This window comes from Thalia democratica, unplaced genomic scaffold, assembly GCF_965202585.1.
Source record: "Thalia democratica unplaced genomic scaffold, ktThaDemo2.hap1.1 HAP1_SCAFFOLD_1456, whole genome shotgun sequence".
NCBI classification, from domain to species: Eukaryota; Metazoa; Chordata; class Thaliacea; order Salpida; family Salpidae; genus Thalia; species Thalia democratica.
This window is the reverse complement of record NW_028140313.1, coordinates 1,169-24,000: the sequence shown is the minus strand read 5'-3', so window position 1 is coordinate 24,000 and position 22,832 is coordinate 1,169. Positions and strand designations below refer to the sequence as shown.

Below are 22,832 nucleotides of genomic sequence, written 5' to 3'. Positions count from 1 at the left end.
AAGCTACGACTTTTTTACCCGTGCTTCAGCTACAGAGATGCAAAGAAAAGCACATGCCTTTGTATATTGCTTTCATTGACTCTACTACGATCTATTAAGCGAAACGAAGACACGCACTTTTTACTAGGGTTTCCCAAATGTTTTTAATAAGAATTGAAGAAATTGAAAAAGTAATGGTATCCTTTAATACAATTTCCCTCAAAACTATTTTAAAGACCTTTTTTATGCTTTTTATCGTCAACTACAGAAATCTAGTTTAAGTTTCAAATTATGACCCTTTACTAGGCCCTAAATATCTTAAATAGTCCCTTTTTGAGCATTCTGACTCACTTTGGAAACCCTGCTTTATACATTTTAATCATACGTCAGATATATATGTATATATATATATATACCCTTTATAACCACTCTACCTCATATGCCAGCCTACCCTTTTTGGCAAACCTTACCTTTATAACAAACAATTTGTATATTTTTATTTACAGTTTTTCAAAGATCTTTTATGGTAAACATGAGGTATGTAAAAGTTAAATGCGCTGTTCATTATATTTGTTTAATTTTTTTAGGATTCTGCTGTTTATTTATATGTGTTTTTTGTAACAACTGTTTATACTGATGTTTTATTTTCATTTAGTATCAATGAAATGTTTATGTATTGCGTTTCAGTGGTAAAGATTTAAAAATAATAAACGGTAAATTTGAACACAACAATTTTTCGCTCCAAAGTTCACACTCAAGCGGAAGTGCGCACCTAAGAAATCTACTTAAAAAAGCTCACTTTTTAAAGTTGTTTTATCAGTTAAATAAAGTGTAAAAAACAAATCATGCACTTTTAACAGTTATTTTTACTTTATTACTTTATAGTCCGTTTATGTGTTAGTATTGTTTAAATATGATTATATTTCTTTTATGTCAGTCGTGCGTCTTTTACCACTGGACGTTGGTAGGTCTCCTTCTAAATCCTTTAGGTTTCTCATATTGATAGAACATATTGTCGTTTTCACCGAAGTTATCGTTATTTTCCTCGAAAGCTTCATCCTCCCACACCGGCATCAGACCGTCGTCGTGATCAACCGTGAACCTCGGGCGGTCCCAGCTCGGGTCGTACCATCCCTCGTCGGTCTTCTTTTGGTTCACCGGCGAGTCAAAGCCGTCCTCAGGTGTTGAGTCATCATCGAAGTAACTTTCTTCAAACCATTTCTTTTCCGTAGCAGCTTGTCTATCAGTGGCATCAAAGTAAAAGTCATCATCAGGCATTAAGCCGTCATCGTAGTCATTATGCGTTAGATAAGGTTCCCTGTAGAAATATATAGTTCATTTCTAAGCCAAGTTTTTAAAAGGTAAACAAAATATAACACGTTTGTTGGAAAAGGACAAAATTTTATAAAATGTTTCAATAAAAAAAATTAGTGAGTACTTTTTAAAATCAGTTATAATTTTTATAAAAAAAAACTGACAATGAGCTTTATAGAAACTTAATATTTTGCTCAAAGCAGGCAACTTTTAATTAAAACTTAACTTAAACAAGACACTATGTAACATAGAAAATTTACTTTTTATCGTCGTTTTGACTTTTGTCAGTCGTAAACCTCGGGCGGTCCCAGTTTTTGTCGTACACTTCATTATTTTCGGTTTTGTCATCAAAGCTGTTTTGACTCTTGTCAGTCGTAAATCTCGGGCGGTCCCAGTTTTTGTCGTACATTTCATTATTTTCGGTTTTGTCATCAAACCTGTTTTGACTCTTGTCAGTTGTAAATCTCGGGCGGTCCCAGTTTTCGTCGTACATTTCATTATTTTCGGTTTTGTCATCAAACCTGTTTTGACTCTTGTCAGTTGTAAATCTCGGGCGGTCCCAGTTTTTGTCGTACATTTCATTATTTTCGGTTTTGTCATCAACCTGTTTTGACTCTTGTCAGTTGTAAATCTCGGGCGGTCCCAGTTTTTGTCGTACATTTCATTATTTTCGGTTTTGTCATCAAACCTGTTTTGACTCTTGTCAGTTGTAAATCTCGGGCGGTCCCAGTTTTTGTCGTACACTTCATTATTTTCGGTTTTGTCATCAAACCTGTTTTGACTCTTGTCAGTTGTAAATCTCGGGCGGTCCCAGTTTTCGTCGTACATTTCATTATTTTCGGTTTTGTCATCAAACCTGTTTTGACTCTTGTCAGTTGTAAATCTCGGGCGGTCCCAGTTTTCGTCGTACATTTCATTATTTTCGGTTTTGTCATCAAACCTGTTTTGACTCTTGTCAGTTGTAAATCTCGGGCGGTCCCAGTTTTTGTCGTACATTTCATTATTTTCGGTTTTGTCATCAAACCTGTTTTGACTCTTGTCAGTTGTAAATCTCGGGCGGTCCCAGTTTTTGTCGTACACTTCATTATTTTCGGTTTTGTCATCAAACCTGTTTTGACTCTTGTCAGTTGTAAATCTCGGGCGGTCCCAGTTTTTGTCGTACATTTCATTATTTTCGGTTTTGTCATCAAACCTGTTTTGACTCTTGTCAGTTGTAAATCTCGGGCGGTCCCAGTTTTCGTCGTACATTTCATTATTTTCGGTTTTGTCATCAAACCTGTTTTGACTCTTGTCAGTTGTAAATCTCGGGCGGTCCCAGTTTTTGTCGTACATTTCATTATTTTCGGTTTTGTCATCAAACCTGTTTTGACTCTTGTCAGTTGTAAATCTCGGGCGGTCCCAGTTTTCGTCGTACGTTCCTTCTTCATCATAATGCGTCAGTTGATCACCGTAGTCATCTCCATGTAAGTTTTCTTGATACCAATTCTTTTGGGGAGCATCATGTCTATAAGTGGCATCAAAGGAAAAGTCGTCATCAGGTAAAAAGTCGTCATCAGGTATTAGGTTGTCATCAGGAAAAAACTCGTCATCAGGTATGGGATCATAGTCGTAGTGGTCTTCTTCGAAATTGTTCTGCCACCACTTTTGGTCATCGTAAGGTCTCCTGTGGAAACATTTGGTTAATTTCTTAGCCTATTATTTAAGATTTGAAAAAATAATTTTTCTAAGAAAAGGATAAAAATTAAAAAATGTTTAAATTAACAAACTTAGTGAGTTTTTTTTTTATAATGAAGCTATCATTTAACCTTGAAGAAATAAACGTTTGTGTACAAAGTAGGCAACTTTAAATTAAACTCAATGTGGTGCTATATGTTTAAAAAAATTCAACCCACGGTCTCACGAAAGCGTGCTGCGAGGGAGCCGGGTAGTACACGTTGTAGGTTCCAAGCACGACCAGAAAGATCATTCCGACCGCGAACCCGATCCTCGCCGGGCTCCACTCAAACTCCTCTTCTTCGTACTCGTCCGTCTGCGACAGGCTGCTTTTTCTCGGCTGCCGGTTCGGCATCAAGTGGCAATCGCTCATTGCGTCTCTGTGTTGCGAGCAAAATGCTTGAAACAGTCGATAATGTTCTTACGAGATTTTATTTAAGTAGTTTGAGAGAGAAGTTTAAAAAAACGACCACTGTTTGCTTATGATAAAAAAAAGATAAAAATATTCCTTTTTTTAGTCTTGAAAGAAAATGATTTTTGGTAATAAATTAACTTTTTATGCTTTATTTTTTTTGCTCAAAGAATATTAAACTCTTTTCATTTGATAGTTTTTATTAAATAAGTTTGTTACACACCTAACGAAAATATTCTTTTATTTTTACATTTACTAGACTGCTGTTCTACTAATCAAAATGGCTTATAAATTGAAAGATAGTTTATAATAAACATTCCTACCTGTTGCCTTTTATCAACCAAGTATTCTAATTTTTTAAATTACTAACTAAAACTGTTGTATAACTTATATTTGATTCGTAAGTTTTTGATAATGTTTACAATGCTTTAAAAACAAAAAAAAAAACATCAGTTAAGTACTTCTGATCTTTATTTTTTTGATTAAACTAGTTTAAATAAGAGAACACTTTTTGGTTCGCTCAAATAATAATGCGTAAAATGAGCCTTTAAAAAGGTTGAAAGTTACAGGATTAAAACATATATTATGTCTGCTTTAAATGCATAGCATGACATACTTTTTTACAAAGTAAAAAAAAAGTGTACACTACTTTACATTTTTAGTATAAAATATACTCTCTCTTAAGCACTCTTTATGTTCTTTATACTAAGTTTCTGTTTATACTAGTTACAAAACTACTTATTTTTTTTATTAAAACATTTTATTGTATTTATTGATTTACTTTAGTCTTATTTATAAACTTATTCAATAAAAATAAGCTTATTATTCAAAGTGATAATGTACGTAACTAAATTTATAAATTGAAATCAGTTTTTTCTAAGGTAAATTTGACTATTTATCAATAAAATAACTAACTCTTTGGTACACAAGAGCAAAATCAATGAAAGATTTGTTATAAAATCGGCTTTGGTTTTCGTCAAACAAATGCAGAACGCAAAAACTAAACTTGTTCTTTGTCTTTCGCTTTGTATAGTGTAAATTTATTTACAATTTTTTTACTTTTCTTGGTAAGCAAACTTTGAATTGCTTGCTTAAGACTGTTCGTGTAAGTAAGTTTGAGTAAAATTTAAATAAATTCTTTCGGTGTGTATAAATTTCCATGGAAACCAAAAAACTAATAATTAAATCTTGTTTTAATATTAATGACGATGTCCTATTAAATGGTTACATTTCCTAAATTTTCAAACATAAAAGTTGAAAAAATTTATTAATTTTTATGTAAAGATCAGTTACTTTTTTTTCATCCAACTTACTTGAACTTTTTATAAATGTATTCCTTTTTAAATATAATATATATCGTTTTACAGCTACATTTTGATTTTTTAGTAGTATAGCTAACATGATTTAGTTTAACAAGTGTTAAAAATATTCTCAAGTTTCAATTTAATTAAAATAACTGGTTTCATGCTTAGAAAGTAGTTGCATGAAATATAAATACAAAGTTTATTTTTTGGTTGAATTAGAAGAGTTAAAACTCATAGCGCTTTATCAAATAAGTGTCTGAACGATTTCAGTGTAACTTTTACATTAACCTTTATTTTTTCAAGCCAACAGAACTTACAGGGGCTTTTTGAACAGCAACAGGAGAAACGTAAGCTCGCGTGAAAAACGGAAACACTAGAGAAGTTTCAGCTGCAGGTCAGATGTGGAGAGAGAAGACATCGCGAGGTGCTGAACTCCGACGTTCAACCTGGGAAGACTCGAGCAAGTTTCGTGGTATTGACGTCGACTCCCGTTTTCGCGCCGTAATACTTTGCTGGCATGCCGCAACACGAGAGAGTTCTCGTGGGGTGAAATTCAAAGTTGATAACCTTATTTTATTGATATTTGTTCTGTATTTAACAATAAAAAGCTTCTAATCTAAGGCTAGTGTAAAATAAATCTTAAACTCACTTTTTTTTTACCTAATCTAAAGAGTTTAAACATGTTTGATATTGGTGTAAAGCAGGGTCTTCAAACACATTTTCATAAACGCTTCCCTAGCAAAAAATAGAACAATAATCGCCCTTCAACTAACTAATTACCCATTTACTTTTTCTTAGCCTTACTCATTAACGCCTCCTGATAGCCAAAGTCGTCTCTAAAGGAACGATATTGCCAACTTTGGGAAACCCTGGTGTACGTTTTATTGAGTTTTAGAATATACTTTATCGGTGTTTAGTTTGTGCGTGTTTTATATGTAAATCTTTATTTAAAATAGTTTAAACATATTTTTTAGTATAAAGTTGTGCAGTTTCTCAGACGTTTAACAAAACTAGGGATGGGCAAAGTTTTATCTTTTTTTCATAAGAAGCCATTTTAATATTTCAAGTAAAATGATAAAAGTAACCCCAACATCTAAAATAATGTTTGTATTTTATTTATTTTAGCTTTTTTTGTGTATAACTTTGAAAAAGCACCATAAGATTATTTATCATAAATATTTATAGTAGCTTGTTTAGTTATTTAATATTTATTACTCCTTTGGCATTAAGTTGTTACTGAAAATGATTTGTTGTTCTTGAAAGAATTTATATAAAACATTTTTATTGGTTTAATATACAGCTTTGTATTTTAAAATTTCACTCAGAAGGTAAAAGTATACTTCTATTAAAAATTATACAACTTAAACTTTATGCAATTTTCTTATCTTAAATTGAGTTTATTTTCTCCGCTAAATCGGTTTTAGGCAAGTATTGAAAAAACCTTTAAATGTATCAATCACTTACTTCACAAAATTTCACACAGTTTAGCTGTTTCTTCTCATCCTTTTCAAATGTTTATCACGTGACTGAAGAGTCTTCAGTGAAGACTATTTTATTAGTTTCGTATAAACATTTTGTTAGACTAGTATTAGGAAACGCCGTAATTTGTTTAAGTTGATAACTAAAGACTGTTGTTTTGAAATTGTTTTTATTATTATAAGCAAAGAGTAAAAGTATGCAAATAGTCGTTTAGAATAACTTTAAGTTTTAGTCTCAGTCAGTTTTTTAACTGGAAAATAATCTTTTTTTTTCAAATGAAAAATGTTTAAACATAAAACCAAACAAAAAACGATAGTTTTAACTATCTTAAATCGAACATTTTTTTTTTGTTAAATTAGTTTAAGTTAAAATTATTTTCAAAATAGAATAAAGGTATAAGCTTATCATTATTTTTAATGAAGTTTTTGAACTAAGAGTCTAAAATAGGAGTTCGAAAAATATCTTTTGTATATACAGCATTTTTCAAAGTTGTTTAGTTAAATGTTTAGTTAAATTGAGACTATAATACAAATTGTATTTTTTTAAAATTATAACACTTTTTTTTTGTTTTTTTGAACCTATAAGAATCATAAAAAAGTCTTTTGTTTATTGTAAGATTAATTTATTGTTTTAACATGTTTAAATGGCAACTTCTTTTACATTAATGTGTATAGATAGATTACTAAAACTTTATTTTCCAAGTTTAATCTGTTTTAAACACACTTTAAGTTAGTGTCGAACGGTTTTAACAGAATTTTACTGTGATTTAATTGTAGAAATTTAAGTATGTTATTCTTAAGAGCTTAGAGAACAATACTAAGTCAAAATACATTTTAGAATTTCATTAAACCGTTAGCAACATAACTTCGATTCAAAAAAAACTAAGATTACTTTATTAAAGTTTTTATTTGTAATCTTATCAAGAAAAGTAATAAAAAGTAACTTAAAGATAAGTAGATAAACTTTTCAAATATTTTTTTTGAATAAAACAACAACTTTAAGAACTGTAAAACTAAACAAACTTTTATCATAGCTTTTTCTTGATATTATTTTGTAAAACATGTAGAATAACAATAAAGAAGAAATTTATATTGAAAATAATTTCTATACGAATACTACAAAAACATCTTTTTAACAATATGTAAAACCATAAAATTGGTTTTCTAAAATCTATGGAAAAATATTCTCAAAGTGTTTCTCTCGAATGTAACTATCCGTTAAAAAAATTAGTTAGACTTCTTAACCTTTATCGATGTTTACTATATAAGTTAAGCCTGAACTTTAGGCTTACAGCACTAATTTATTAACTTTAAAAGCGTTTCCACAAAAATTACATTGTAAAATGTAGTTTAAATGATATCTAGTTTAAAATGTTTAAAAAGAAACTCTAAAACTCTTTTATTATAAGCTTGTATTAATGTATTTGTGAATAAAATATTCTTATTATCAACTAAAACTATATATTCACAATATTTGTTTACTAACACTACTGCACTTTAGAAATATAAATACCAAATATTAGCTTTATTTTAAGTAAATCTGCAAAGTGCAACTTTGTAAGAGCTACTTTGATAAAAAAAAAGACAATTAGTTTAACTCAAAACTTTAAAACGGTAATAATAAAAACTCAAAAACACAAAATTATAACACTTAAGACAAACTATTTATAAGAAAAATTAAATAAACATTTTTTTTTGTAGTTAAGAATTTATAAACATTCGAAGTAGCTTTGCTATATTTTTTTGATTTTTCATTTGCTATTAAAACATGATTATACAAACTCACAAACTTAGTTTGCACATGCAATATATTTTAATGTTTTTGCACAAATTACGTGCTTGATAATCGTAAAACCAAAATTAGTGGTTAGTTTAAATATAAGTTTTTTAATAGTGGTTGTCTGAACGGCCCTAAGGATTTTTGTAATACTACTTATAAAGTAATATTTTACTCAACTTATTTAGTTGATAAAGTCCTCAGAATGTATTAACCCAGTTTTTTGACAGTTTAAACTAATTTCAATTGATAATTTCAATCTGACTTGTTACCAGGGCTTCATCTCCTACTTATTAAAATTGATAGTCAACATAGAGCCCCTCAAAAAAAAAAACTAACTTGTGTAAGTCTAACATTATGAAAAGGTTTAAAAAAAGAAAGGGTATATTTATTTTTAGTTTTTAGAGAATAAAATTTTGCAAACTTATAATCAGCTAAAAAGAGAAATATATATAATCCTTTACTTAAAGCAACTTTTATCAAAGAGCTAACATGTATACTTAAATGTGATGAATCATTTTTTTTGTGTTAAAAAATTAAGATATTAAACATGTATTTTATAAATTCACTTTTTAGATCATAAGTAATAGTCAATAAACTTATTTAACTACTTAGAAAAAATGGTTTATATACTATAAAGTAGTGATTTATAGTAATTTTCGAACTTTCATACAATTAATTCATTACAGTATTATTGTGCAAAGAAGTTGCATAAAAAAATTTCATAACTTTATGAAACTTTATGAATAACTGATCAGGAGTAAAAAGTCTATCGAGGTTAGATTAGATACAAAAACTTAGTTTAAAGAAAAAGTATTTTTAGTTTTGAGTATGTATAACAGTTAAATTGTAAAACACTATACTTATTTAGTATAACAATTTTATACAGAAAGTAAGTTTTGAATATAGTCTCAACACTTTATAAACTAATAATTAACGTACTCTTTTTCTATTTTAAAAACTCTGTTAAGCTTCAGACTTATGCAATTTTTTATTAATGTTAAAAATAATTATACTGAATATTAAAAATACATATTCGATAGCTAAAAATAAGTTTTGTAATATTATTTATTGTTTATTGTTTTATTTGTTTAGCAGTTATTTACTTACAGTCGTTTGTTTACTTTACATAAATAATTTTTATATGTGTAAAGGGCAAAGAAAAGTTTAAAAAAATATAATGGCTTATTTGATAACTTAACAAAAATAGTTAAAAAAAATAGTTACTTGTTCAAGTAACTACTTTGTAAAAATAAAAAGCTAATTACTTATATAGGTGTTAATAAATAAATTTACTTATGACTTTAGCGGTTTAGTTACATTTAGAAACCTTTCATGTAAAAATGAAATACAAAAACTATATTTTTATGCAGACACAATTTTAATAATTGCTACAGTTAATTTATGCACTAATTTCTGTAATGATATCTATAAAGACTTTTTTTGATAATTTGCCGAAATCCAAGCTTTTGAATTTAAAATATGTATCTAACAAAAAAAAAATTTAAAGACTTCGTAAAGCTAGAGTAGAACTTGTTTTTAATTAGTATTTATAAAGCGAAACGATAGGTCAAATAAATATTAAGCAATTTTGACTATTTTATTGCTTTAGCCTAGAAATTAGAAGTGTAAAATGGTTTTACAGAGTTTTTAAAACACAGTTCCTTTTATTTTAAGCTATTAGACAATAGAATCTTAAAAAAAAGGAAATAAAAAAATTCACAAATCTAGATTAAGAGACTAATTGTTTAAGATTTCTTAGAAACAACTAAGCTGGTATTAGTTATATATTATAGATTATACGTTATAATATTTAAAAAAACATGCAGTATTCAGTTTTTTCAAGTATAAAACAATTTTATTAGACTTTTTATTTTACACAAAAATAAAGCTTCTTAAAAAAATAAATAAAAAGTTTTACCGTTACATCATGCAATGTAAAGTATAATTGTACATATGAACAACAAAAAATAAAGTGTAGTTTTATTTGTATTGAACTTATGTTTTTATTTTTGAGACTTTGTTTTTATTTTTACTGCAATGTTTGTTTTTTGTTTTTATTTTTTTACGTAATTAAGGAAAGCTCTTTAAAAACAATAAGTTATAACCATCTGTTTAAAATTGTTTTTACACTGTTTATTACACGTTGTTTTCAATGCAAAAATAAGTATTTATTTACTTTTCAAAAACCCATAAAAACGGTTATGATATTTATTTGCCAGTTACAACACGAGCCTGAATAACAGTTAATGCACATTAAAACATTTAAGTTTAACTGCCTGATCAGCTGATAGTTAATAAGTCTTAGAAACAGTCTATCACTTGCAATTGTCAGTCTGCTTGTTCAGACGACGCACAAGAAGTTGTGAGAAGCTGTGCCAATTAGCAGCAGCAAGTTCATTCGAGTTCACCTTTCAGCCGGATTGCTCAAATATACGGCACGACGCGTTTCATAGTTTGTATTACCAAAGTTCAAATGAGTTTGTTAGAGTACCTAGAGTACTAGTGTGTTGAGTTTTTGTAGTTTTTTTTTTTTTTTTTGGAACCAATATGTGTATAAGTACTGAATGTTTTAATATTTGGTGCTCTATTTAAGCCTACTGTTTTTTTAGAATTTAGATCTTTAAAGTCCTGAAAATACAATAAGAAAAAGTATAAAACTTGTACGGTTGAGAGTGGACTTAGACATGTTAAGACAGTGTTGTTTTAATTTACGCTGTAAATTTTTTTAGAAAATTTTCTTAATCACACTTTCTCAGCCAGTAGCTAAACTTTGAAAAAGAAACGCAACATTTCTTGTATTCTAAAGGTTAGTAACTGTTAATATTTTATAATGCAACGATAATGATGCCAGAACGTTTTATAAAAAAATACAGAACGTGTATCAGAAATGTTACAAAAATTCTAAGAACTTTAATGACATAATATTATTATTTGCTAAAATAATATGTATAAGTTTGTTTTTATAAAACATACAAAAACTTAGTTGAACTTCACAAACAAAGTGATGGGTTTACCATATGGCTATAAAAACAACTAAACATAATTAACCTATATACTACAATAGCAGTTCAACTAGAACAGCTTTGTTTACTAAATATCTTATATTGAATAAAGTTCAGTATAAAGCTTATTATAAAAAAAAAGCAAAAAAAAAAAAAAATATAAAATCTGTTTTTAAATTAGGTTTTTCAATTTGTACAGTACTTGGTAGATTTAAGTTGAGAACTTTGACATCACTCTTATAATAAGGTAAAAGTATATAATACATAGCATGTTTGATGTTGTTAGTTTTTGCAAAGTTTTGTTAGTCTATTTTAACAACAAATAGTATAGACAGACTTGTAGTAAACTAGATAGCTAAAAAATTGTCATTTCTTACTTTAGGATAATTAAAAATTAAAAGTATATATTTATTAAAACGTAATTTTTTATACCTAAAACATTTATACTTAATTTTTTTTTTATAAAAAAATACTTTAAACAATTTTAAGTTTATTAGTTTTAAGTTCTTAATTAGATAATTAATTTTTTTTTGCTTAAATTAGAATCATAAAACATAGCTTAATATAAAAACTAATTGTAATAACTGTTTTAAACTTTCAAGAAACTATAGCTCTTTGGTGCAAGTTGTAGAGTTTACTATGTCTTTCCATAAAATACCCTTTGAATATAACAACATTTTATATACTATGTGAAAAAATTTGTAAAATTAAAATGAAGTCTAAATAAATCTAAATGAAAAATGTTATGCAGTTAAGAAATTTAGGTTAAAACAAAAAGAAAAGTCAACAGACAGTGAAGTTTAAGGTATAAAACAAATATGCTGTTAAGTTATTTTGCATATAGTTTTTAAATATAAGTATATTTATGTTTTAAATAAATAAAAAATTACAAAGGGAAAATTTTTAATTTAGTAAAAAAAAACTATTGTCATTAGAAATCAAGAGTACTTTATCTTGTTTAAATTTAATGTTTATAAAGCAAGATTTTAGTTTTTATATTTATACATGTTGTCTTAAAAGTTAGTATGTACTATAGTTTTATTACTTATGTAAAATGTAAACAAAATAAACAAAAATTTAAAGGTATTTATATGACGTAATTTGTATAAATTATGAAAAACTAACAATAAAAAAGCATCAAACCTTAAAAAGTCGTATCATAACTTTTATATAAATTAATTTTTCGTAAAGAGTCTAAAATTTTAGATTTTTTAACTTAATCTACAGTATAATTATAATAAAGAAAACTATATTTAGGAACACTACAAATTTAAGTGTTTTATACTTTTATACTTTGTTACGTAATTTTGTTTGATACTATAAAATTATATGTAATATTTGTATTAAATTCTATAAAACTAAAACAACAAAAACATATAAAAAATTCTTAACTTTATTACTCTTCATGTGGTTACCGATCACGCTTTTTTAACAACGCTCTATTTTAAACACAAAAACTTTTATGAAGTGGTTAAATGTTAATTGCTTTGTAGTTTTTACTGATTAGTTACATATTTTTAAGTATACGTACAACATAATCAAAAAACTTAATGTTACATTGTGTAGTTTGAAAATATTTTGTACTAACGCTTTACTTGACACTTTAGTAAAGTTGACGAAATTCATCAAGTCATTAGACTACAACTTAGTAAAGTACTGCTCTAGAAGTAAAAAGTTCAAATACAAAAAATTGTTCAAAATAAAAACAAGTATATTAAATAATGTATTTTGTTTTAAGTATCTAAATATATAAATGTATATTTGTTATGTTTTTAATTTTTATGTCATTTATAAATGTATTTTTGATTTACTTTATATTTTATAACAATATTCTTTAAGATTAGGCTAAGATTAAACCTACATATGATTCTCCCTAGTTAAAAATGCTGCAAATTTTAAAAAATCATTGAAATGTTTAACAAGTATCAAGTATGTAAAGTGTAAGAAGTTTGACCCTAAAAAAATGTGAAGCATTTTTACTATTATGTAAGCCTAAATGATTACATCTTTTTAGATTAAACTGTCCTCTTTAGCACAATGTTTAATTAATTTTTCAACTAATACTTAAAAGTACTTATTTTACTTAAAAAACCAATAAGCTAAAATTTATAAATGTTATCTTTTGAAAATAGTTAATTAAAATTCAAATCGTTTGCTACAACCTGTGTAGTTGCTGCAAATGTCTTTGCAGATGCATTTTACAATTTATTCACCTCAGTTGAACTTTTAAATTCGGTAGAATTTTATATACATTTAAAACTTTGGTATTGTAAACAAAAACTCACTAAAAAAATGAAAAATCAATAAAGGAAACTGTAAAAACTGTTTGTTTATTGCATAAACAGAAACCTGAGTTTCTAATTGACATATAATAATTTAATTAAAAGCGGGGAAATAAGATATCTTTTTAATATGCTATTTGATTAAATAATTGAATAATTAATTGAGTTATTGTAGCGATTCATGACCTAAGTTTCCCGCGCTATTTAAGAAAAAATGTTTCAACGAACCCTGTGACTTTTTAGGCAGCTCAATTATAAGTGTTTTACAAAAATTTGTTTACATATTTTTATTAAAGAATAAAAATTACATTTTAATAGTTACAGAACTTTGTTAAAAAAAGCTTTAAAGTTAAAAGCTGCTCGGATTACAATAAAATTAAAAAAAAAAGTTTTTATTTTTATTTAGAATTAAACCTTTTTATATTTTTAAAACTATTAAACGAATTTAAATTAATAAAACCAAAAATGCATAAGAACCAGACTCTTTTTATTAACTTTTATTTTTATTTTCAAACTATGATTAAAACTGCTTACATTGTACAAAACTATTCGCAGGATTTTTGCTTTGTCTTAAATTTTTTTAACTCGACTGAACGTAGTTAATGTATAATTAATCTGGTAAAAATTTTTAAGAAAATTTAAACTAAAAAATAGTAAATATTAACATAATGTAAGCAATTTAAAAATAAAATACCGTTGTCGTTTTATAAACTATATATAACATTTTTTTGTGTTTAATGACTAGCATTATATATATTTTTTAAAGGTATACATAATTGTTGTTTTTTGTTGAAAATATATAAATTAAAAAAGTTGTTACTAATCTAATTACAAATTTGTAACAATATACTGTTTGCTGTAAAATGTCTACAATAATTAAGAAAAACAATTGTTAAAATGCTTGAATTTTTTTTTTCAGTTAGAAAATTTTACCGAGGAAAATATATTTTTAAATGATTTACCTGTTTTTATTTGAACATAAAAACATTGAAATTCTATTTTTTTGTTAGTACAGGATAACTTTTTATAATATATATAGCCAAGTTAAAGTAACTTAAAATAAAGCTTCTTGTGAACTTATAAGTCGAAGTATAAACAAAATAAATTTTTTGTTTACAAACAAATTATACAATTAGATCCTCTGTAATTCTATGAAATTTTGCTTTTTAAAGTTAAAAATGTTAAAAATTCAATTTATGATTTCTATTCATTAGTTTACCAAGTTTTTACTAATTAATTAAAATTAGCATTATAAAAATTATTAAATACGTTTATAGCATGAAATTCCGAATAACGTTTACAAGTATGTTTAATTCTAAATGACATAATTCGAACAATTCACTTTCAAATCACCCCTTAGCTCTTAACATTGTTTTTTTTTTGCCTCCGTTACTTGCTGCAATCAAGCAGCTATTTTTAGACATTCCCAATATTTTAAAACATTGCGTCCAAATATGCGACGACTTGGCCGCACGTACAAATTCAAGCACGTTCAATTTCCGCGTTACACAACACACACAGCGCACCGTGCAGAACAACCAACGCATCCAACATTCGGAGATCGCACACAAATATTTGCGGGAAAATCCGAGAAAGTGCAAATTCCTTTGATGCGCCAAAAAGTTTATTTGAGTTCGGAGCGTTTGTTATTTACGCTGAAATTATGCAAAAAAGACGCAGGGAGCGAGCGGCTCGGCTACGGCTCGTTCAAAACAGGTGTATTGTTACGTCATCGCCGTTTCTTGCCACTTACAGATGCTTTGATTTGGAAAAAAATATTTATTAAGTCATGTTTGATATGAAAGTTAAGAAACTTAAGAAAAAAGAGCAGCCGTGCGAGTGTAGGAAAAAAGTTAACTCAATATTTTTCTTAATAAAAGAACCGGTACACACTTATGTTGAGTTGAATATTTTTTGTTGTCGAACAATTAAATTAGCTAAGTTATGATGTCTAGTTTTTATAATTTATGAAAAATTAAGGTTTGGAAAAGCTATATTCGAAACTTAAGAAATATATGTAACTAACCTAAATTATATTTATAAATAAACGTCTGTGTTAAACTTGATAAACAGTCTTTAGCTTATATAACTTTAGTTCATAGTTTAAAAATAAGTTATAATGCCGTTCTAATTCTATAACTTTCTAATTAGAATAAAACTTTTCAAAGTTACTTTTAATTAGATATTTTACTGCTAGCATAAATTAATGTTAAAAAATGTTTCAGGTTCTAATTATAAAAGTTTTCAAATTATATTAATTAGTACTCGAAAAAAATATATTTATTGTAGTAAATTAAACTATTCTAACTTAAATGGAACTAATTTAACCTAGTAAAACTGTTTAAATTAACAGGGTTATAAGTATCTAATTCTAAGTAATTAAAAACTTATTAGTCGGAGTTAATATTGTAAAATGTTTGACGTATTTTAAAGTAAATTTTCGTTATACCTTAGTTATCAGTGCAAGTTATGCTAATTAGCTTATTTTTTTAGTTTCAGTACAGTTATTTGTTCAATATTTTTAATTTATCATATCTTTCTTAGGTAAGTGTTTTATTTCATCCAATTTAAAAAAGTTTAGTTAAAACATAAGAGTTTAATTTAGTTGACTTCAAAAACAAATAATTGCCAATAGAAAGTTTTTTTTTTTATAAAAGAAAAGATTATTTGTATATTATGTTTGTACTTAATCATTATTTCTACATTTAAAGTTGTGGCACATAGTTTATTGAACGACAAAAAAAAAACTCAAAATATTTTTTTCTAGGATCTGGTGCACGAAGAATCTTTCGTTTATCGAATCGCACACGACGGATACCTTTTAACCTCTTGTCCAGCACAATCCAGTAGTAAAGAAAAAAAATCTGTGCACAAAAGATTAAAAATATGTATAAAAAGGACTGATTTTACTTTAACAGAGTCATACTTTTTAACATACAAAATAGAAACTGCAAAAATAACAATAAAACTGATATAAAGAATATTCAAAAAACATTAACCTACTTCAAAAATTTCGATCACTCATAAAACACTCTTGCGGCGTGAATTATTTCTTAGATAAGCTATGAGAATCATAGACGATAAAACAGAGCTACTAATAGCATTAGGTATTAAAAGTTTATGAGCTTTTTGCATTGTTTTGCCTTAAGTGTTTTGATATATTTAACAATATGACTTTTGTAACTAAAATATTGCTAGAATTGCTAGAATTGCTAGAAAGTTTCTTTTGAACTCTGCTTCAGTATAGAATAAAAAAAAATAATACAAGTTCACAAAAAGAGTTTCAAAGCTTGTGAGTAACTTTTTTTTCAATTAATGTCCTGGACATGACTTTAAACTGTATCCTGGTGTATGACTCGATAACCGAAAGGTTTTTTCGTACACCAGGTCCTTGGACCAAATACTTGAGCGCTTTTTTTTCGTTCAATAAACAATAATATTTAGAACTTGAATAATTTTATTATCAAAACTTTCTACTTGTTCATCAATATTAACATTTTACAGCCTTACACATATTACAAACATGAAAGTAATCCTGGCAGGACTCTCCAAAACCGGCACTAAGTCCATGGCCGCGGCGCTGCGCGTCCTCGGCTACAGCGTTTATGACGTCACAGAGAACTTTTCCATGCTCGGGCGGGAATGGCTAAAGGTCATGGAGGAGGGAGGTACAGTGGAGGACTTCCGGAGGATGTACGAGTCGGTGGACGCTACCGGAGACATTCCCGCGGCGCACTACTGGGAGGAAATTCTCGAGGCGTTTCCGGATGCAAAAGTGAGTTTTTGTGATCTATTTAATAAAAGGATGTTTTAAATACAGACATGGTAAATTTTAATGGTTTTATTGATTTCTAAAAACCAAAATGATGGTTGGAAGAAATTCCTGAGTGTGAGAGTGCATTTTCCAGGGCGTTTTTTAAGCCGCACTTATAGGAAAACACTGCGGTCAAAGATCTTAAAAAGTGGCGTGATTTTTAGTGCAAAACACAAGAAGTTGAGGCAATTATAAAATAACTACAAAGTGATGTTGTTTTGCTATACACAGTTAAAGCTATATAAAGTTTGTATTTAATCTTTATTTATAAGCTTTAAAATTTTGCAGCTTACAATATTAAACTTCTGGAAATATTGAACATTACTTTTTTGTCAAAAATTTTAGAAGCGAACATTATCAAGCTTTCAAAAAATAAAACAAAATACTTTGTTGAATTCTAATAATTAAATTATTTTAAAACTAGTTGCTTTTAATTAAAAACTAATTCTATTTAGTCTTAAACAAGATTGTGCAAAGGAAATATTTTTGAAATATTCTATATGTAAAATTTGACAAACTAGCTTTCAAAGAACATTAATTATACACTAAAAATAAACTTAATTTACACTGAAACTGATTAAAATGATACCAGTTCACACCATAATTAATTGTAAGAAATTGCTTTCGAATTAATAAAGTCCTACAAACAGTTTACAAATAAAAGTTTCACGACTACAAACATCTAAGGCTTTCGCTGTAAAAACCTTTACAAGTAGTAAACGCTAAAAAAATACTTTTTACAAGTTATAATGTTTTTATTATAATTACAAAACTACTGCTATACATTATACTGGCGTTTTAAAATTAAGTTCTAAAGTGATGTATCATTTTATGTAATGAATTTTTATGTTATTTTATATCCTTAGAAGTTTACTTTAATTATTCAAAGTCATTCATTTAGTTAAATTCATTATTTAGTTTATTATCTTAATAAAATTTGTAATAGTACTTGTATAGGTACAACTGTTTTTAAAAAAACTAACAAAAATGTAAAAAAAACTTTGAAATTTTATTAAATTTTGTATATAAATTGAGAAAAATAATAATTAAAAATTAAAGCAATAAAATAATTTAATCTTGTCCTTCAGAGCTTTTTATGCTACTTTACTAGATAAATGTTGATAACTAGTAAATTTTACTTATGGTAAAGTTAAAGTGCTTCTAAAATTTGTCTTTTGCAAAAGAATAACTTTTTAAATTTACAAGTGTAAAATTTAAGAAAAGTTAATGTAAAACTGTTAAGCAATTTGAATATATCTATAAGTTACTTACGAATAAAGTTACATCTTACACGAATAATGACATCAAGTCTAAATTAAAGTTGTCATTCTAGTCAAAGCAAGTGTATTGAACAACTCAAGGGAACATTTAGTTAATTGGTGTGTTAAACTTTGCAAACCTGATCTTAAATTTAATATGAAGGCATTATGAATAATTACAAAATATGTTAACTTATTAAGCATTACTTATGTGTTAGCTGGTTAAAATAACATGTGAAAACTTATAAAACTAGCTAGTTTATGGTGTTGAAAAAACTTATCAAATACCATGTTTTAAACTACAGCGAGCGTTCGATAAATTTTTTTCCAATGTTGCAAAATCTTTTTACATTTACTTAAAAAAATAAAACTTTATAAACTCAAAGGTGATCCTGATGCTGCGCGAAAACGAACATGTGTGGTGCGAGTCGATGATGAACCAGCTGGAGATCATGTCGCAAAGTGTTCTCTACAGGTGCATTAGCGTCATCTCCCCCTCAGCTGCCATGCTCAACAGGATCATGTCTCACACAAGTAGTTTTCATGTTTGGTTTTTGTCAGCTTTTTACAGGCTCTAATGTTAAGGCGGCGTAAAAGCGTTTAAGTTTGCTAAAATAGTTAGATTAAAGCTAATAATTTTTTTAATAAGTTTTTAAGCTTATGATCTTACTTGCTTGTTAAGCTCAAGTAACCAAAATGCACAACATATTGATATCATCAATTTTATTCAAAAAAAAAATTACGAACGAGCTAAATTACTTAAAAAAACCGAATAAGTTTTCGTTTTAGATAGAACAAAAACAAACAAGAATTTTATAATAAAGTTTTTAATGCTATTTTTAATAAAAATTTTTGTATTTTATAAGCATCATGTTATAAACTAACTAAAAAATTGATTTTAAACCTTTAGTAAAAAAGAAACAGATGTAATTTAAATACTTTTAAATAATACCTTAATGTTATGTGTTTATATATACTTTTAAATTAATGTATTTGTACAACTTAAAAAAAAAGGTTTTTGTGTAGTAATAAACTTGAAACAAAGACTAATTGCTAACATATATAATACTGCGGAGAGAAAATCTATAAAAAAGTTACTATGAATTTAACAAGTAGTCAAACCTTAGTATAAACATAAAATAAAGTGTATCAATTAAAAAAACAGTGAGAATAGCACTTGGTGTTGACAACATCAGAAAGCCCTGCGCTCAAGTTATGAAAATCGCTTACAGAAATCACAATGCAAGAGTTGTTCAGGTATTTTAAGAATAGTTTGCACTATCTGTTTAATATTCATATCTACTTTTTTTCAATACCTTATATAGATTACATGATTTTAAATGTAAAATCAAACGCAAAAATATAATAAATAAAAACTTTCAGTAATACATTTTATTATATCTAATTACTTAAAAAATATCATATAACATTATAACTTTTATTTAAATCGAAACACAAATTTTAGGTAGTGCCACCTCATCAGCTTCTGATGTACAGCTGCTCACAGGGCTGGGCTCCTCTGTGCGCCTTCCTTGGAAAAAATATTCCACTCAACTCATTTCCGCACGAAAACAAGGAGGGAAATTTTGGCAAGGACGAAAACTTGAAAGACAACGCCGGTTTCATAAAGATACAAACTGAGATGCGGATGGCTTTTTGCATTATAGGTCTTTTCATCATTGGCGTTATCATGTTGATTGTGTACCTTTGCTTATGAGGTGGAGCTTGTAGAATTGTTTTTGAAACTTTTTGCTGCTAGTATGACAAATCTTCGTAAGAGCGTTTTTATAATTGTATTCTGAACTACTTTAAATTAGTTTGAAGAACTATGTTTCAAACATACTTTGAAAGTTGTGAAAACAAACTAGTTTTTATAGGGATATTCTTCTCTTTCTTATCACAATATGTCTTTAAAAAAAGTTTTTCGACTGCTTTAGAAATTAAAAAAAAAATTTAATTATATTCTCTAAAAATTAGTGAAACTTGATGTGTTGTTTTTCTAAATTAGTTTAGTTAAATAAAACTAATTGAAAATTTGTAATTTTTTACTGTTTATTGAACGAAATAAAAAAACGCTCAAAATGTTTGATCATAGTACTTGGTGTACAAAAACCTTTCGGTTATCTAGTCGCACACCACTTGGATACCTTTTAACGTCTTGTCTAGGACAATAGAACAATAGGACAATAGGTTGTAAATTAAATTAATTTAAAACTAATTAAAAATTTCAGTTAAAAACAGTTACATTTAAAAACACTAACAAAAATAGTTTGTAATTAATATTAATTACTTTAGTATCAATTTAGTTTATAATTAAGCTCTATTATAGTTTTTTAAAATAAAACTATCTAAAACATTCAACCTAGGTTTATTACAATTTGCTAAGTAGAATTCTATAAAAATAGCTGACACTAAACTGTGAAAACTGGATAACTTGTTTAAACCTATATTGTAGTTTAATGACTTTATTTATGTAAACTACATTAAATTATTAACATAACAACTAATTAAAGATAGTTCTAAAGCGCTTAAACTGAAAAAAAAAAATAATAATTTTATCACTTAAGAAGTTTTTTTTGCACAGCAAAAGTGTTCTAGGCACACTTTAAAAATTACTGATTTAAAGAAAAAAAAATAGTTGTTTTCAGGTTGTGCAACTGTGCACAGTAAAGCGCACATAATATATATTAATGTACCAGGAAATATACTTAAGTGAAAAAACATTTTAAAGTAATTTATTTTTAAATAAAAACATAGCTATAGTGTTTATTGACAGATTTTAACAAGTTATCTATACATCAAGACACAAAAAGTGTTTTTTAATAATATTTTTAGTTTTTTCAATGTAGCTACCAGAGAATTTAATTTACGGTAACTTAGTGTGCAAATATTTCAAAAAAGTTGCAGCTCATTGAATTAAAATATCGTGAAAAAGCTAGAGATGTTTTTTTTAAAGTGTGTTTCCTTAAAACGACATTAAAATATACATGAAATATAGTTTAAAATAATTTAAGAAAGGTATTTAAGAATTTAAGAAAGATAGTTTAAAAAGTATAGTATTCAAAAAAACTAGTAAAATAATTAGATTCATTGATATTTAGATGACGCTTTTAACAAAACCCAAACTCAACTTATTTCAGAAGTCATATTTACTAAAATAAATTTCTGCTATCTGTATTAACATTAGTTTTTGTTTTTTGCTGAAAATACGAGTTCTAAAGGTTAAGGATAGAAATTTGATAAATAATTTTTTTCAATTATGCTAGGTTTAAGTTTTTGGCGAGAAAATTACATAATAAAGTATCTATTTCAGTTAAAGGTAAAATAAATTTAAAATATCATAATAAAAAACAAAAAATTTTTTTTAGTCACTGAATATTTTAGGTATAACAACAAGTTTTAAGTGCAGCTTTCGAAACTCTAGACTTAAAATGTTGATATCTTTGTAACAACAAGTAAAAGTAAAGTTGTAAAGAACATAGAAAAAAAGTATTATATATTCAGAATAAATGAAATAATTAAAAAAGAGTTTTACATTATATTAAAAAAACAAAAACTGACTAACTAGAGCGAACTAAATTTGAAAAAAGATCTGTGTCAAAACAAAATAAATAATACAACATAAAAATGAACCACTATTTTAAACTTAATTTATTTTAACCGATAAAAATTAGTCTCAAAATACTCTAAATGATACTTTTATTTTTACATTTTATGAAAAATATTTTATTAGATTGATGATTTAGGTCGGATTTTAAAGATGTTTTATATTTTAAAAGTTTGAATAACCGAAAACCTTCAATACACAAAAGCTTCTTCGTGCACTAGGTTCTTGGACCAAAAGTTTTAAGCATTTTTTGTCGTTCAATAAACTATATGAATAAGTAAAGATAAATATAAATAAAATACATTTATGTATACAAGTTGAGGAGAATCCATAACTTTTCTAAAAGCGAATGTTGTAAGACCATAGTATAAAAAATATTAAGGTTCAATAAATTAGAAAGTAGCCAAACAGCTCAAAAAGCGTCAAAGCAACATAAATACGTGAATATAAATTAAAAATGTGCCTTGTAAAGCAAAATTGAGTTATAAAAATCTACACAGCATTGTCAGCATAAAAAAAAGTACATTCTTAAATGTGTTTAAGAAACTCTATAAAACATGTTTTACTAGAAACAATAAAAATATAAATTGTTAATTTTTTTAATCTCAGGCATATCACCAAATTCATAAATAGCAAATTTTTAGTTTGTACCAACACTTACTTTTAACAATTAACTGTTAAACTGCTAAGAAAAGAATGCTAAAAGTTATACATGCAGGAATTTTTGTAGATCTTTAGGGACATACTTTAGCGTCCACGAAATTATCAAAAAGTCTCTACCAAAGCGAATATCTAAAAGAGTTTTAATAAAAAAGACGAAAATAAACTCAGGAAAGTTATCAATCAAAACTGTATATTTCCAATTAAACAAAGTTGCATTTTAAGTAA

The 22,832-nt window shown here is 26.8% G+C and overlaps 1 protein-coding gene across 1 annotated transcript; it reads left to right on the top strand.

The window, feature by feature from the left end:
- The first annotated feature begins 10,604 nt into the window (after positions 1-10,604).
- LOC145848473 (uncharacterized) lies at positions 10,605-20,264 on the top strand. The gene is made up of 5 exons (XM_082953917.1): positions 10,605-10,786; positions 16,769-17,039; positions 18,724-18,871; positions 19,503-19,594; positions 19,803-20,264. The coding sequence occupies exons 2-5, from the start codon at positions 16,788-16,790 to the stop codon at positions 20,052-20,054; spliced, it is 744 nt and encodes a 247-aa protein (XP_082810043.1). The 5' UTR covers positions 10,605-10,786; positions 16,769-16,787; the 3' UTR covers positions 20,055-20,264.
- Positions 20,265-22,832: the final 2,568 nt, after the last annotated feature.

What these genes read in the sequence shown, in the direction of transcription:
- LOC145848473 (XM_082953917.1), top strand. Translation starts at nt 16,788, where the DNA reads ATGAAAGTAATCCTGGCAGGACTCTCCAAAACCGGCACTAAGTCCATG. An exon ending in CAGGATCATGTCTCACACAA is followed by an intron (nt 18,872 to 19,502) that starts GTAGTTTTCATG and finishes TTAAAAAAACAG; the next exon opens with TGAGAATAGCACTTGGTGTT. An exon ending in ACAATGCAAGAGTTGTTCAG is followed by an intron (nt 19,595 to 19,802) that starts GTATTTTAAGAA and finishes CACAAATTTTAG; the next exon opens with GTAGTGCCACCTCATCAGCT.